The 18,251-nt window shown below is 34.1% G+C and overlaps 1 protein-coding gene across 17 annotated transcripts in view; it reads left to right on the top strand.

Moving 5' to 3' along the window:
- Positions 1-17,834, top strand: part of LOC136851321 (heterogeneous nuclear ribonucleoprotein 27C-like) — a 56,006-nt gene extending 38,172 nt beyond the window's left edge. For 6 of the 17 annotated variants that reach the window (XM_067125342.1, XM_067125335.1, XM_067125336.1 and 3 more), the window contains 2 exons: positions 11,349-11,603; positions 13,103-14,002. In XM_067125342.1, the coding sequence (XP_066981443.1) occupies positions 11,349-11,603; positions 13,103-13,308 (461 nt within the window). In that variant the 3' untranslated portion in view covers positions 13,309-14,002. Of the gene's footprint in view, positions 1-11,348; positions 11,608-13,102; positions 14,003-15,167 lie in introns of those variants that run through there. The other 11 variants (XM_067125352.1, XM_067125346.1, XM_067125347.1 and 8 more) reach the window with 6 other exon arrangements.
- The last annotated feature ends 417 nt before the right edge of the window (positions 17,835-18,251 follow it).

The following is an 18,251-nucleotide window of genomic DNA, read 5'->3' as shown; positions in this document are numbered from 1 at the left end:
GACTCAACCGAATGGTTGAAAACGCAATTGTAAGCTAAAACTCTTACATTCTAGTAATATTCAATCATTTACCTTCATTTTGCAACAAATTGGAAGTCTCTAGCACAATATTTCGATTTATGGTGAATTTTTGAAAAAAACTTTTTCCTTGCGTCCGCGCGGTAACTCGGCCGAAAATTTTAGAAATTCTTTCGTCATTTTGTCATAATTTTTGCACTGTTTTATATTAGCTGTTACGTAAACTTTATATGAAAAAGTGTGCAATTTCATGTAAAATAAAACAAAATACAACCCATTGTTGTAGCTTTTATCACTTTTGAAATATTTTCAAATAAATCTCGATAACTGCCAAAATTTCAACCTTCTGGTCAACTTGACTCGGACGAAATGGTAAAAAAACGCAATTGTAAGCTAAAACTCTTACATTCTAGTAGTATTCAATCATTTACCTTCATTTGCAACAAATTGGAAGTCTCTAGCACAATATTTCGATTTATGATGAATTTTGAAAAATTTTTTCCTCACGTCCGGCGCCCAGAAATTCTTTTCATCACGTCAGTAATGTTGCACCGTTTATATTAGTCGTTACATAAAGTTTTATATATGGAAATGTGCACAATTTCATGTAGAATACAACAGAAAATAACTCATGGTTGTAGCTTTTATCAGTTTTGAAATATTTTCATATAAATCACGATAACTGCCAAAATTTCAACCTTCGGTCAACTTTAACTCGACCAAAATGGTCAAAAAATGCAATTATAAGTTAAAACTCTTACATTCTAGTAATATTCAATCATGTACCTTCATTTTGCAACAAACTGAAAGTCTCTAGCACAATATTTCGATTTGTGGTGAATTTCTGAAAAAAAAAAAAAAAAAAAAAGTGCGCGCGGTAACTCGGCCGAACATCTCAGAAATTCTTTCGTCATGTTGTCGTAATGTTTGCATCATTTTATATTAGTCATTACGTAAACTTTTATATATGAAAATGTGAGCAATTTCATGTAGAATACATCAGAAAATAATTCATGGTTGTAGCTTTTATCAGTTTTGAAATATTTTCACATAAATCACGATAACTGCCAAAATTTCAACCTTCGGTCAACTTTAACTCGACCGAAATGGTAAAAAAACGCAATTGTAAGCTAAAACTCTTACATTCTAGTAATATTCAGTCATTTACATTTATTTTGCAATAAATTGGAAGTCTCTAGCACAATATTTCGATTTATGGTGAATTTAAAAAAATTTCCCTTACGTCTGTGCGGTAACTCGCCGAACATCTCAGAAATTCTTTCACACGTTGTCGTAATGTTTGCACCGTTTATATTAGTCGTTACATAAACTTTTATATATGAAAATGTGTGCAATTTCATGTAGAATACAACAGAAAATAACTCATGGTTGTAGCTTTTATCAGTTTTGAAATATTTTCATATAAATTACAATAAATAGAAAAATTGACCTTCGGTCAACTTTAACTCGACCAAATGGTCGAAAACTGCAATTGTAAGCTTAAACACTTACAGTCTAGTAATATTCAATCAATTGGCTTCATTTTTCAACAAACGGAAAGTCTCTAGCACAATATTTCGATTTATGGTGAATTTTTTGAAAAACTTTTTACGCCCGCAAGTGTTCTACGGATTCATGCATCATATTGTGATAATATTTTCTCTGTGTTGCTTTGATCGTTTTACAATTTATTTATATACCAAAATCATTGCAATTTAGTGTACAATACAAAGAAAAAAAATCCGTTAGCTTTAACCGCTTTTGCTCACAGCATGATTTGTATAAAATTACATATGAAAATTTTTGCGCTGTCATATATTTCAATATTTATATATGATAGTGATATTTTTTTTCATTTCTGATGGTTGCATACTAAACTTCAGGCAATGACAAAAAAAGGAGCCAAAAATGAACTCTTAATCTTGAAAACTAAACGTGCTGTGATTTTTTGAAAAAAACTTTTTTTCTGCTTGGGCGCTAACTCCCGAACACCGCCGGCATACGGGAGACGTTTTTGTAAATAGAGGCTCGGCGTTTAAGGGTTAAAGAACAAAAATAGAGAGAGAGGGGAAAGATTCCAGTCACAGAGAGCAAAATGTCAGACTTAACTAGAGATTAAAATGGGATGAGAATTGTTGTATTTACCAAAAGAAATTGTAATATAGAAAAAAAATGTCTAACCCTTTCGCTTATGACCCTTATAAACAATTATGTATGTGGGAAGTGACATTGGCTCAAGCAGTAGTCGTAGTTAGTTATAAATGATTTGTTTAACCAGACCATCAGTAGTCGTAAAAATTTTGTATATATATATATTTTATTTATTTTTTTTTTTTTTCCCCGTGCAAAGACGCAGGGCTCTGACAAATTTCAAGTTTGGCTGCTCAATGCTGTTTCATTATGCAGCAGAATGATTGCTCTATTCTATACATTGTCATAAGAAAAGTCCCCAAAAATGTAGTTGGAATAATGAGTAGAAGTTCTGAGATAAGAAAATTTTACACTTTCCCCCAAATTAACGAGTAGAAGTTCCGAGATAAGAAAATTTTGCACCCCCAAATTTACTTTTTTTTTTTTTTTTTTTTTTTATCCAAAGCACACCCGGATAAATTACGTACCTATTAAAATGCAAAATGTTGTAAAAAGAGCAGGAAAATATGACAAAGTGAAGTGATGTTTTCTGTATGAGAAGTGACAGTCACCCACATTGTGCAAAAAAAAAACTCTCTCTCTCTCTCTACTGTCATTAAGTTCCAGAACTACAAAATGAAAATGACAAATTATTGAACAGTTTGTCATTTTAATTACAGCATTTATAAATTCTCAAAACTTGACTGCATAATAAATACCTTTCATTGAATTCTGTGTGCACTTGAGAGTTGATGGCAAGACTGATGATTTTGAATTGATATTTGACTAAACCAATGATTTTCACTAAGTTATAAATATTTGGTTGAAGAATTAACAAGATTCTTATATTTACAGTAGAGCAATTTTGTTCATGTAGAACAATTAGTTTAGGGTCAGGGATTGGTTTTTGGTCTTAATTTGGCAATATAGTAAATGTGGTTTGTAAATTGTGTTACAAATACTGTATCCATATCCCAGTCATTGAAGATTTTCCTTCCTAAAATATCTGGTCCTCTTAGCAGATTGTACTTTTAATGTTTTGAAATATTTCTCTTTCTTTTCCATTCCTCTTGCCTGTATTTTGTTCACTTCCTAACCATTGCATCAAGGAGGATTCTGCTGGAACTTCAGATTGTTTTTTTTTTTTTATTGCTTGCAAGCATCGATGCTTTGAAGCAATACCACTCTTGAGCATTTACAGTTCTCTTCTTACACTGCCTTTGTTGAAACTTGCCAGAACAGGGGTCAGTTAGTATTTATTCTGATATCTCTTGACAAGGTCACAGTGAGACATATTACCTGAACTTAAATGCTTATGAGACAGCACTTACAGAGTATTGTTTGGACAGTTTCATATAATTCACATACTTTTTGAGTGGGGTATCCATTGCAATAAACCCTTTGCTGTTTGTAATGTTTGGATATACCAGTTATTAGAAGGCCTTTTTAAAAAAATTTTAACCACATATTACATGTGAGTCATACTGTACTAAAAGTAATTTGTTATTGTACAGTATTTATGGCTTTGTTTGACAGGTGTTAAGGTAAATACATTTTAGAGAATAATGGGTATCCATTTAGTTATAATCCATTCTTTTCAATAATTGTTGGCAGTTGAGTTTTTGTCTAAAAAAAAATCTTGACAAATTTTGTGAGTGGTAGTTTTTTCTTATAGACTTAGTCTATAATTTTGTGTGTGGGTGTGTGTGTGTGTGTGTGTGTGTGTCCATGTGCGTGCACCCTTGGTAGGATCTGTTCTTTTTATCTTTGAAGCCATCTTGCTTACCCAAAAAATTTTTCTTCGTTATGCAGAATGTATTTTACCACTTTAGAGTCTTGACATTGTCTAATATTTTCAAAAACATTGGGTTTCATTTCAGATTTTTTTTCTTAATCTTTGTATTGTAGAAGACTTGATAATAAGTTATCTCACTCAAGGAATATTTGTACAGCCTGTTTTATTAACTCCATCTAACGTATGTTGTTTTAGACCTTGAATATGCAAGTTGGATGTGTGGGTTCATTATCCTCATTTTGTCGCAGAATGTAGCTGCACCCTAAGTGTTTTTTAAAAACTGGGTTGCATGCATTGCATTGATTAAAGTATTCCTCAGAGGCCATCAGTCTTTTGAAATTTATTGGTGAGAAAAGCGGGAGAGGAAGTATGGTCAAGTCTAATAATCTTGAATCCAGAAGGTTGGAACTCCTTTGCCACAAAGTGTACTAATTGAAATTTTAGAATTTATCATAGGGATTGTAATGTAACACCAAAATGAATTGAAGCTTGTTGAGCATTTGTTTGGGATTGACTTTAAAATAACCAAAGTGAAAGAACTGTACAGCAGTCTGTTTTTTAACATTTACACAAGCTTGAGGATGGTAGATTTAAGTTTTAGCACGCATATTCTATTTTCATGATAATGGCTATGATTTAAAGGCGACTATGGTTTAAAGGTTCATAGACAAAGTTGAGCTTGTTTCATTGCATTAAGAAAGTGTCTTGAACATAACTACTGTTGGTATTTAGGATACAGGTTTTAAGTTAGTGGTCAACAGCCAAAGGGTTGAGTATCTCATCTTAGTGACTGGTGGGACGCTTACTATGTGAATTTTATGAAACATCCTGTGTGTTAGTTTGAATTTTAGGCTGTATTGTTTTTGACTGAATTTCTTGTGTATAGGTGATATGCATGTACAAGATTTTTCAAGTGTCCTTTTTAGTAGTAACAATAACATGGTCATACAGCTGAATTACTTGGCCGCAGTGAGTCCTAGAACTTTGTTACAAAAATGCAGAAGAATTTATTTTTCTCAATTGGCCTTACTCTTGTCTGGCATCATTATTAGATGACACACTGTTCTCTGTGGCCAGGCACATTAAATTGGGAAACTGGCAAGGTACATAAATTTGGGAGTTGGGGAAGGGACATAAATGTCTTGGAAAATATTGATTTTATATCTCAAAAAGCTTTCTTTTTCATATATTAGTGGTATTTATATAGTGCTTTATTTAGAAGTTAATGCAGGTCTTTTGCACTTCCCCCGGTTTGCTTGTTCCTATGGGTCCAAGCTAGTTAATGACATTTAGTTGTCCGTGTAACACTTTTTTTTTTTTTTTTTTTTTTTTAAATAGGGGTTATTGGTACAATTCATCTTTGCGAAAATATTCATATTATAAGAGAGCCTCATTGGTGACAGCCTTTTATTTTTTTATTTATTTTATTTTTTATTAATTTTTTTTGTAATCTGGTCTCCATGTCATTGTGACGGGATTGTAAGAGAGCTTCATTGATGGTTGACAGCCTTTTTAGTGGTCTCCATGTAAGTCCTTGTTGTGATATGTGAAGTTGCCTTCATTGCTTAAAATTACTATTAAATGTCATGGTTACTCTTTTTACTACTTTACATTATTCACATGTACCAAGGAATAATTTTACACACACAGATCAGTGGAAAAATCCTTTAATAAAATTCAAGATATCTGACAGTCAACATGCATAGCTGTTAAAATAATTCATATAATTTTTAGCCTGATCTAATCTCTGTTAATTACAGTCAAGAGATTTATCCAAACAATTTCAGAGAATGTTTATCATCATAGTGATGTATCTGAGGCCCTCTCTCTACACACAGATACAAGATAAGGAACATAATGCAGAATATTTGATATACAGATGTACAGTTCTTCTTATAAGTTTGTTTTTTCTTAACCCTTTGAGACACTGATGTCAGATAAGATGAAAATTTCATTCCTTTAGATCCTGATGACATCAAATAAAAAAAAAAATTGACATCTGTAGGAAAAAAAAGACATTAACATTAGGATGATATCTGGAGTGTTGGGGGATGGTTTAACTTTCATGCAAGTGAGTTATTCAGAGAGAACTGTAATGAAGCCCATACCAAATAGAAAATCATATAAGTTTGCCTTTTAATTTTTATTTTTGGCTATTCCACTTTCATGATGATCTAAGTACACAAGCATAATACAGCAATTTAAATATTAACTATAGATTAGTCCGTTAGTAGCAGTGGGTTCGGTGGTCTTACGTAGAGCACGGCTCGAGATCTGGGGGAAAATTATCACAGGATAATTTTATTACTGCCTCTTTTCATTCATTAGTTTCACTGGGTTAGCTGCATGTAGTAGCATAGTGAAAAATAGTTTAAAATGTAGTTACATTTATTTATTACATTAAAATGATAGTAGTTGCTTGTGAAGCTATAAAGATCAGTTTTCCTTGTATTAAAACTACGGTATGAATAATCTGAAAAGGGAAAGTTACAGCTTCACATGTGACAACTATTTATAGTTTAGTAACTGCAAATTCTTTAAACCACATTTTTCTGGGAAGGGAAATGCATCTGAAATTATAAGTGACAAGAAAAGAAAGCTCTTCTAAATACACAAATATCTTAAGCAATGTGTTCATGCTGTTAGTGTACCATCGTGAGGCATCTGGTAATTGACCTGTCCACTCATCTCACATAGGAATATAACCTTAGCGTTTACTCTTGAAATGTATGGGAAAGACTGTATTTGGCAGATGTAGTTGAATGAAGATGATGTGCAGCTTGAAGTCATGGTCAAATAGTAATTTTCCACAAGGATTACAGTGCATTTCACAGACCTATCTTGTTTTACCATTAAATTCGGTTTTCAAGAAACTATTTAAGAACACTTCTATCTAGTCATTTGTTGATGTGATCTGTCATTTAATTGAAATACTTTCGATTCATGTTTTCAAAAAACTATTTGAGAACATACTTTTGATGTGATTGTCATGAAATAATTACCTTTGGTTGAATAAACTTTATTCATAAGGAAGTTAAAAGCATGAGGGTTTTGCACAGACCATGTTACATGGCATTTCATGACCTCTTTACCAAGTTATGTCCAAATGTGTCCTTATTGAAGACTGCTGTGGTCCTTGTGTCCAGCAGAAGACGATATCCACTTCATTTTGAATCTTGTTTTCACAAGTAATACATATTGTTGTTGTCTGAGAATCGCCAGTGACTTAGATATGTAGAAATACCAGATAATACTGAAATGGTGGGGGTAATGCATCATGGCTGGTACCTGAAGTAGCCAGTTTATTCATGGAATTTTTCTAAGCTCACTGCTTGCAACTTGATCAGGACTTGAGTAGGTTGTGGTCTGGCCATTGAGTTCAGTATTATTGTGAACTGTGTTGAAAACCTTAGAAGAGGTGAGTTGGCGTTGTACCTTCGTTGTTTTCTCCATGTGATAATGAGGCAGCATGGTTCATAGAAACTGCAGAATGTAGTTAATGTCCCTGTTCTCAGAGGCACAATATTTGGCCGGCTTCACTTTTTTGTTCTCAGTTGCTGGTTAATGGGATTGCTAAAACCATTGAAGAAAATGAGCATCCAAACATGTGAAGATCAGAGTAGATAAATAGCTTATAAATACTCACACAATATGGTTTCATGTATATTAATTTTTTTTTATGAAATTTAAATCCCAAGTAAGATCTCTGTATAGCTAGACTCATCTGTTTTATTATTTTAAAATTGTGTATAACTTTACTCATAAGTTTTATTTTACATACATTCAGTGAAAAAGACATTTACTCGTGCTCAAAGTGAAAGTGGGTTAATTCAGTGCGTTTATACACATTCGACTTTCTGAATATAATACTTCATTTTAATAAGTTTTTGCACCAAATTTAAGTGTTGGAATACATTGAGCATATCACTCAAGCATGCAGTGTTGACTGGAAGTCTCTTGAATATAGAGTATGCAATTGAAAACATCATGGAAGTGTTTTATTTCCCAGTTTTGACCTACCCTGTAGGGAACACATTTGTTAAGCTTAATCCAAAGACTAAATGTTTGATAAAAAAAAAAAAGTCAATTACTTGGCAGTAGTTTTATGGTAGGCAACATCACTGATTTCAAAATATTCTTTCGAGAATTGGACACAGGGAAAATATAATGGCCTATCAATGGGAAGAAGTCTTGGCATTACAAACAGCAGCCATTTGGCCTTTGACCAGAGGTGGATGGAAGTTTAAAGAATTTTTGAATTAGCTGTGTATATGTAAATATTTTTTGAAATGTTAATAGGTAATTAAATGTGATGGTTGAATATGTTCTTTGTGAAGTTTTGATAACCAGTAAGAACCATCGTACATAATTTACTAGGTAGCTTTTTCATAATGTTCATTTGAGACTTTTGTATATTTTGTATATACAAAAGAATGTAGAATTTTTATATACACAAGGTTTATAAGTTGGCACCCACATTTAGCATGTCTACATCATTAGTCCTAGCGGGGATCCAATCAAGCTACAGTATTTAGGTCAGGTTGTGAGCGAGTTTATGATCGTATTGGTTTCTTGGTTGGTGTATGATCATGTGTAGCATTTTTTTTTATAGATATTTAAACGTGCAGCAGATGTGAAAAAATCCGTTTGAGATGAATGGATCCTCTTTGGGGCAAAATTGAAAGGCAGTTTTCAGGAAAATTTTTCGTGTATTGTATTCTTTTTGCCATTTTGAGGAAATATTTTTAGGAATGAATATGTTACATAGGTTGAATTTGATTGGATGGACTATTGTTCTATTTTTTGTTTTGTGAAAACTTTACTTCACACATATTTGGCCCTTCTCTGTTATTTTTCTTGCAATTAGAATGTCATTCCAGAAAAATTCTAAGGGATGAATTATGACTGCCAATAAAAGGGGATTGACAAGGTGTAAGGGAAGTTTTGTAAATAGCTTCACATTGGTTAACTTGTATGTCTTTTTCCATAAGAATTATAGTGAAAGGAAGTGATTTTACAAGCACATGATAACCAAAAAATATCTGCATCTTACTCTAATAGAGTTTTCTGTACCTAAGAAATGTTAGGATGTTTTCCAGTTTTGCAATATTTGAGAACACACTGTAGTACTGTCCAACCTGTTAAGTCCAGCACTCTGCGGTCTGGCGACTCCCATGATCTGGGATGTATTTTTTTTAATCAGCTGCCATTACTAATTTAGCAGCCTCAAGGGCGGCGCCACACATTTTAGTTATTGGATTTTTTCAGATCTGTGACGCTCAAAAATATCCAGTGTACAAAAGAACCGTAATTCGCATATATAATCGTGTATAGTTTGATATGTATTTTCAGTACATTTCACTAGGCAGGCTTTCTATGCTTGTCTAAGTTTTGGTAGATACCATTGATAATGCATATTATGTCTGAGTTAGCTTTTAACTAATAATAAATAATAAACTCATTAGGTTAAATGTAAATCTTCATACATTAAATCTGATTTACCAACCTTGTGACTTATCAAAGAATTTGTATTTCTAATTAACAACCGCTTACTGCTGCGTGCAAGACACTGTCATAAACAACAGCAAGTATTGACGTAAACAGCCGTTTGCTGATATCGGTTACCGTAACTAACACGTTACAGGTGTCGACAAGTTAAAAATTGCTACTTTTCAATGGTGACTTACATAAATAAAAATTAATCTTCATTCATCCTTAATGCAATGGAGAGGAAAGTGTTATGAAAGTACAGTAAGCCACTAAATTTACAATTGTAGCTGTGGCTGAAGAAACAATGTGCAGGCCACAAAATGTTTTGGAAGATGCAAAAGCAACTTCTGATACTGGCAGGCTCCCACCTGTACTTCATTTATAAGTAAAACTGTATTCTTAAACCCAGCTTTGATAAGTTATGAGAAGACAAATCTCCGAAATGCTTTTCATTTAGCAACTAATGGCTGTGATGGTGTCTAAAATGCAATCGGCTGATGATTTTAAGAATGTAAACATAACCAGGATGCAAATGGTGCCTGATTGCTATGTACATAAATTATAATACAATGATATGACAATACCTCTCTCTCTCTCTCCACATAAATTATAATACAGTGATATGACAATACCTCTCTCTCTCTCTCTCTCTCTGTGTGTGTGTGTGTGTGTGTGTGTGTGAGCTGGTAAGACTTCGTTCACATAGTGGGTTTTCTATGCTCGATTGCTGTCATATGGGTCCCAAGGGTGCCGGTTTTAAGAGGTCGGACTGTAGTAGATCAGCGTTTCGGTAGTCGTGTTATTTTATTGTCTGTGGTCAGATCAGAAGATGGGAGAAAGTCTCCTAGTATGTGCATGGGTATTAAAATCACAGTCATTTTTGCTGTTGGAGAAAGGAAAAATAGTAATGGCCATTTTATTTAAATCACTCCAAAAGATGCAGGTATTGTTTCATGTAGGAATCTTAACTTTTTGGTTTTTGGGCGCTTGATTTTTAAAGGAATTTTTTTTTTTTTTTTTTTTCTAATATAAAATTGGGCTTTTTCGTGCAGTGCATTGTGTATTTTAATAAGCTCTTGAATCTTAGGACTGTAGTTAGTAAGTAGAGAGATGTTTATGTAATTTACAAAGTTTAAACTTTCATTTCTTATAATTTTTAAAATGAATTGCATGGAATCTCCACCCATACAGTTAATAGCTTAATCTCTCTACCTGTACATTTGATAGCTTACTGTATAATGGAGGAAGTTTTCTCTAAATTGTCATGTTAGTCTCAAAGTTTCCTTGTGTAATATCTTAACGTGTTTGAATCTATTACAGTACAACGTGCCTTGATGTAAACATGTTCAGCTCTTTAGATACACTTTCAGTAAAAAAAAAAAAAAAAAAAAAAAAAAGGCTTTAGTACAGACAGAGATAAAACATATATGTCTGGTTGAGTGTTCTCTTCCTTTACTGGTGCATGTGGTCCTCCAAATTGGTCTGGAGAATTGGTGGTGCAATATTTTGTAGATGAAGCTTCTTTGCTGGGACTTGATCACTCTTATTATTGTTGTTCTTTTTACTAGTATTGTATCAGTATTATAGTTTTTGTTATAAACTACTTACAGTAGGATGAGTGGTTTTAAGGTAATTTATCACATCAAAATTTCTTGTAATATTTTGTATGTTAAAAGGCAAAATCAGAAGTTCTAGATTTATTATTTCCACTTTTAACAGATCATTAAGCATGACGATGCTTTCTTGTTTGGTGCAAAATACAGAACTATTTAATGATCGGCTTTGAAGAAGTTGAAATTTTTCATCCTTAGTTGGAGTAAAAAATTTTGTAATTTGGTAAAATATAATTTGAGGTATATTGTCAGTGTTAATCAGAAGTTATGGTTCAATTTAAAAATATCCATTACCATTTCAGGGGATCCATATGGACGTAATGCTCCCCTTGGCGCTTTGGTGACAGGAGCGCCTGGTGCCCCGTCACCTAATCTAGCCGCTGCAGCGGCTCCTCAGCCTGGGGGGAAAACCTCAGCAGATTATAGTTCCTGGGGTCAGTACAACTACAACCAGATGACAAGTGAGAGCACTGCGGCTGCAGCAGCAGTGTTCAATCATGGTCATGGTCGCGGTTACAACGATGGTGGGCCTCAGGGACAGGCACCTGCCCACCAGGGTGAGTAAGTATATACTCTACCTTGTGTTGGGTATGGGTTAGGGGTGACATATTACACAAGGTCCAGGAAGGGAAAGCAAAAGCATTTTGAGTTTGAATTCCATACATTTGTGGAACATGCTTGAAAGTATTTCAGCTTTATTGAAAATCATGTCTTTGGATGGTGCTATGCATATTTAAAAACATAAAAAATAGCTCTTCCTTACCCTTCCAAGCCTTGTTTTTGCTCCATAGATTTTGATTTTAGAAGTTTCCCCTCATTTTATTTTATTGCTGTTAATATATACCTTTTCAAGTGCTACACTAACTGAAAAAGAAATGTATGTGCTCCTCAATGTATAGTTTTTGTATAGAAGATTAAGATGGTATGGATTGTACATCAGGAAATATAAAAGCAAAATTACCTCCCCTTTTGATTTTCAATTCAAAGGTACCTTGCTGCTGCTAGCAGACCACCAGTTTGTTGCAAAATTTGGTAACATAATCACTACAATAGAATCTCTCACTATGAAATGTGGGTTTGTTGTGTCCTTTAACAGCAAATTAAAATTACTGGTGAAATTAAGATTTCTAAATGTATGAAATTAAGATTTCTAAATGTAAAAAGAGGCGTAAGTAGGGCGTATAAGGTGATTGCAGAATCATGTACAATAATCTCAAATGATGCATCGAATGCATTTTGTTGTGGTGGGGAATAGGGACACAGTTGTCACAGCTTCAATACAGCAGATGCACAAGATTGAAATAAATGTTCAGGGGATGGTTGTGACAGCTGTAGTAACAAAGTAATATTTTGCACTTATAGACACTTACATGGGATATCCTCTCCCACCATGCCTCAGGCACTGCTGCTTAGCACTGTAATGTCTGTATCTCAATCAGGCCAGATTAAGTATCTTTCCATACCTGGGGTAGCCAGATAGACTTTTTTTTATGGGAGATTCCATTGTATGTGCATTAGTAACCACTAAGTTTTCTTGTTAAACATTTTTGTTCTTATTCTGAGGGCATAATCTTTTATGCTAGTGTTAGTCCCACAAGACCCAGTTTTATACCTTAGGTTCCACTAGGTGATGTGTTAGTAATGATTTGTTGTACTGATCTTAGTGTGTGTTGTGTATTGCATTTTTTGTGGCAAGAATTGTGTCTGTACAAAACCTCAGCATAGATTTGTGTGATGTAAATATCCTAGACATGGACATTGTTAAAAGTCACCTGTTTGAGGTGAAGTAAGTATGCTAATAGGTGACAAGTGTGAGGGAGAGAGAGATAAGTTTGTTTGTTTGTGTATGGTAGAATAAAAATGAAGTCAAACCAATCATTGTGTATGGTAGAATAAAAAATTGAGTCAAACCATTCATTGTGTATGGAGAATAAAAATGGAATCAAACCATTCAGTGTGTGTGGTATAATAAAAATGGAGTCAAACCATTCAAAGAGCAGGTTTCCATCAATGCCTTCCTCTCCTTAGAACTGCTGACATTATTCTCTTGTGCCAGGCAATACTAGGGCCCCCTACGCAGAGGATGCAGCCAAGGAAGAGAGCATAATGAAAGGAGGGAAGAGGAAAGTAGTGGATGATGATTTGGAGTTGTGTAAGAAGAGGAAATTTCACCCTGAACAGGATAAGGAGTCAATTGAGAATAGAGCCGTTGCAGGATATTCGGGGGATATGACAGTAGAGCAGTATATGACTTATATGTAAAAGAAAAGTAAAAATCACAACATTAGCCAGTGGATGAAGCAAACTTAGCCATCGTTGTGTCAGCATTTGACTGCTTTGAGCCTTTCATGGCTACTTAACAAAGAACACCATGATAGCATAGTTGTAGTTTTAACATAATTTTGGATGTACCTTGGTTATTGTCTTTATTTAATTGATTTACCTTGATTATGTATTCATATTTTTATAATGTATTTTTTTCCATGGTTTAGGACATAATTACCCCTACACATAGCACATATACAGAAATCACTCAGGGACCTTTTTGTTATACAAGTGATGATTTGTCATGCCATTGAAAAGGGGGTAATTTTGGTATTCAGAGGACTGTTTGGCAATCCCAAGCTATTGTCTTAGCAAAATCACTATAGTAAAACTTCTTTTGACATGATGCCAGCATTATTTTGTCTCCTAACTAGTCTAATTAATATCAGATTAATTTCTGGTGATTAGAAAGTCAGGTGTTATGTTTTTCATATTCATTCTATGAAAAACTTCATATTTTTTTTTCTTGTCATCCAGTTATTATAAAGTACAAGGTTCACTAGATACAGTAATAGTAAAATACCTTATGATCCCCATGTGAATATAGGAACTGGTATTATTCTAACTTTTTCACGGAATTTTGTTACAGATTCCAAGAAACAAGGTATTTTTAAAACTACTTTTTAATGAGTATTTTCTTTATTTTTCCTTTTTTCCTATCTTACTACCCCATATCAGGAGATAAAAACACCTCTAACCTTGGTGGAGTACAAACATAGATAACAGTCTGTACAATTTTCATGGTTCTAAAAAATAATTTAAGCAAACTATAGATTAGCAAGTTTTAAAAGTGGTTATAAGGTAATTTTTGTTATTACATTTTAATTGAAGCAACTACACAAATCTGCTTTTTGTAGCATGTGTCTATACCTCGTGTGCATGTGTTTGTGTGTTGGTGGTATATATGAAGGGCAGTTCATGTGGATTCATGAATGAAAAATAGAGCAAAACCATGTTAGAGTATTGTAACTTAATTTCTGTATTTAAGTTGTCAATTTATGCTTTAAAGTATGTATGTAACAGACAAATGAAGAAATACAGGTTTTGTAGTTTTCATTGACAGTAAAGTACAAGGGTTGCTGAAACATTAACTAAAACATTACCAAGTTCCCATCCTGTATTTTTTTAAGCATTTTTTTAAGAGTTATAGAAATGATGAAAGGAGATTAATGTAAACATGTTTAGCAATGAGGCATTAATTCATTTGTGAAATTGGGCTAGGTATGTCTCGAAGGCAGTTTTGAATGAAGGATGGTGGTGGTGATGCAGTATTGGTACAGGCCAAGGGAAATGGCCAGCAATTTTAGGTAAAGAGGTGAAAAAAAAAGAAAGAAAGAAAAAAAAAAAGCAATCTTAGCATGATGTATTGGGAGTATTGATGGCTAATGATCTCTTTTGACACAAAGCAAATGAGTACTTTTATATTCTAACGTAGGTTGTGATTAATGGCAATACGAATGAGATTTATCATTTAAGACGAAGGTGCTGAGCCACAGTTGGAATTAGTTGAAGAGATCCCAAGGAGCAACTTCATGAATTCAGTGAGCTCTTGTATTATAAATGTACCGTTTAAGTTGGGTTTTCACGTTTTTGCCCAGACATTTAAGAGATTACTGCCAGATGATTTGATATATAACGCCTAATGCGTTCTCTGGTAATTGTTTTCAGTTAGAGTAGTGAGTATATCCTTAGCCAAGGTGTGAGACAAGATCTTTTCTTTTATAAAGAGAAAGAAGTACTTACTATTTTTGAAAAGAGAAACACTTAGCATATCCTTAACAACTTTCATTTCGCAGGGGCAGCTCGGTATGGTAGTGAGGGAATTTTAGGGCACCAGGGTGGGGATCCCCAAACCAACGGCCGGCCCTCGCCCAGTACTGCTCAGCCATCGACCTACATCAAGCTATAGTCATGAAATTTTTGAGGGTTACATTGTGTAGATAACGCTTGCCCCGCTGGAGGAGTGCCAGGTCCCCACCAGCTACGACCAAAAAATACCCCAGTGAAATGTTAAGAATTCTAAGTATGTATTTGTGAATTTTGATTTTTTTTTTTTTTTTTTTTTTTTTTTTTTTTTTTTTTTTTAAGATTTGGTATTTTTTTTTTTCTTTTAGTTAATGTTTTTGTTACAGTGCCCTGTAGATATGTCAGGTAAAGAATACAAAGTTTGTTAGGGGAAATATAGGTATTACTTTTGCTAGATTCTGAGGACTTCTTAACATTGTTGATTGCTTTATCTTGTCTTGTAAAGAAAAGGAGAAAAGAAAAAAAATTAAACCCAAGGTTTCATTTTTACCTTGGCTGTATCTTGCGTTGGTTGCAGTCAGTACAGTAGTATTTGGAAGTATGAATTGTAGTTTTATGCAAGTGGAAATAGCAGTAGAACTACAGATAGTTATCCTTGTGTCCTCTCATAGTTAGGATTTTGTTTGGAATTTTACTTTTGTGTGCACACAATCATGCAACATCCTTCCAGCGTGGGCACAGTGTATTAGAAACAGTACGCCTCCGCGACCAACAGTACACTAGAATTTCAAGGAGTATGAATGACCATCCCTACATTGCCTACTTCTTACTTAACTAAGCAATGTAAGTCACCACAACTCTAACACACTTTTTTTATGCCCACCACGATAAACCTCTCTCTCCACCTGGTCTAAGGTTAGAAGTAAGATATAAAGAAGACCAAAGATTAGCTCGTATCAAGAACTGCCCTCCGTACAGGACCATTTCTCTTTCCCCTTTTCCATCGTATATTTTTAGCACATAACTCGCTCTCTTGTTAATTTCATTTATAAACAGGTTACGTGGACGAGCATTATCGAATGTTTTTACATGTTTGTCAATACTGTATTTAATTTTTTAAGGTAGGTTTTCTAGGTGAAAAAAAAATTGATTCTCAGTAGTGTTAAAGACATAGCTCATAATTTTATTGTTATTATTGTAAATTTCCTTTATCTGAGTAATATTAAGGTTTAATGATATAATAAAGTCAAATGTTTTAATACCTCGTCGCAACAAAATGGCAGTGTGCTTGAAGTGCCGTCGGTTTTGTCAAGGTAAATGTGGCCAGGCTCAAGGTTGCTCTGTGTATTAGTAAGCTGCATTTCAGAATTGTGTAGTCTATAGCATATTGAGTTTCTGTATATGTGGCTTGTCAGGATAGTTAATGTATAACTCATATTGTGACATTGCTCCTTTTCTCATTTTTTATGTTATGGGATTTTTTTTTTAATAATTATTATTACTTGTATGGTGGCTATGTGGCCAGGTTAACCTAGATGAGCTGCCGGTCTTCTGGTTATTGTCGTTCTTAGGTCGTGTCGCTCCTTGGGTCCTGTACTGTTTGGGCTTTACGTGAATTCCCCGGTTGTAAACAAAGAGTATGTGGCTCAGTGGTTTTTTAAACTGTACAATTTTAGGTACAATATTGTTAAGAAGAATTGGTTTTGTGCTCATTTCTTATGTTGAGGCCGTTGTATTTGATACTGAAATATAACTTAGTGTACCGATGCCTTTTGTACAGCATTTAGGTTTTAAGTTTTAGCCTATATTTTGTACATACAGACTTTTTTAAACAATGATACTGGAGGTTTAAGTGTAGGTATTTTGTGTAAATGATTGAGTGTGTCGCCAAATGGCAGTTGATGTGTACTGTTTCTTTTTTCCTTTTATTTTAAAATTTTTTTAAAGATACTGTAATATTAAACAGCTGACTCCCTTACAAAGGTTAGTTTGTAAGGAAGTGCCTCCCCCATGCCTGTATTAGTAGCTGTTGTTGGGATGTTGCAGCCGAAGCAATCTATCATCAAACCCCCAGATAACTGATATTTTTTGTTTTTAAGGTGACATCAAATATTGTGTACCATAGTGAATGTGAGTGAATGGCTTTTTTATACTGGATGTGGCTTGGTTCGGCTGGGACTCCCTTTTTATGGTTGATGCCGTGTTCAAAAATTGCAGTGTGCGGCTGCTAAGTAAATTTTGTTCATGAACTGGTACAATGTAGGCGAGTAGTGCAGCTGCCTTGAATGAATTATTGGTCTTTTTAAAAGAACAAAAAGTTGCAAGGTCGGTTGTTTATAAGCAGCTTCAAAACAGATGGCTATGATGTGTAAAGAAAGTAGCAGCACTCCAATCACCCCCAAACTGATGTAGAAGTTTTCTTTTTATTTATTTTTTTTTTCAACTTTTTTTGGGATACATCTGGCAGTGTTTCAATACAAAGGGTTAGCAGAAAAACAATGGGGAGCGGCTCTCACCTTACCGCTGCAAAGCCTGCTATGCCCAGAAACCCTCACGTCTTGACCCACCTTTATAATACTTCAGTTTGAATGAAGATGTATAAAACATGTTAGGGGTAGGTGGAGGAGGAGTGTTTGTATATATATTCTTTTAATATATATATATACAAGGTGTTGACGACTTACATAACAGTAAAAACAAACAAAAAAAAAAATAAAGATCCCCATGTGTGTGCAATGCCTTTAACAGGTACTTTGCAAAAGTAGTTGTTTACACTTGGGAAGGAAGGGGAGGCTAGTGTTTGAATAGGCCTGGAATGTGTTTGCATATGCCTACAAATGATCCACTGTATTTGCTCCCCCTCCTCCTTAATAAAGGCCTCCCCAGAAGCTTGTACAGGTGTATTAAAATATATTAAAAAATACAAAAAAAAAAATAAAAGCAAGGCAGTTTAATCGTGCACTGTCTAGCCTCTTTAAGTACTACCTGAATGTGTCTATGTATATCAGGTGTGCTGTCTAGAAAGTGTACGTTTGTCCCACACTCTTTCTGGTTTGCTGCATGGAGTACTCATCCTTTGTGACCTTTGTACTTCTTAAGGTAGAATTTTTATCTAAGAATTTGATGAGAATGCT

The sequence above is a fragment of the Macrobrachium rosenbergii genome, chromosome 23, assembly GCF_040412425.1.
Source record: "Macrobrachium rosenbergii isolate ZJJX-2024 chromosome 23, ASM4041242v1, whole genome shotgun sequence".
Lineage (NCBI taxonomy): Eukaryota > Metazoa > Arthropoda > Malacostraca > Decapoda > Palaemonidae > Macrobrachium > Macrobrachium rosenbergii.
This window is presented reverse-complemented; position numbering and strand designations above follow the sequence as displayed.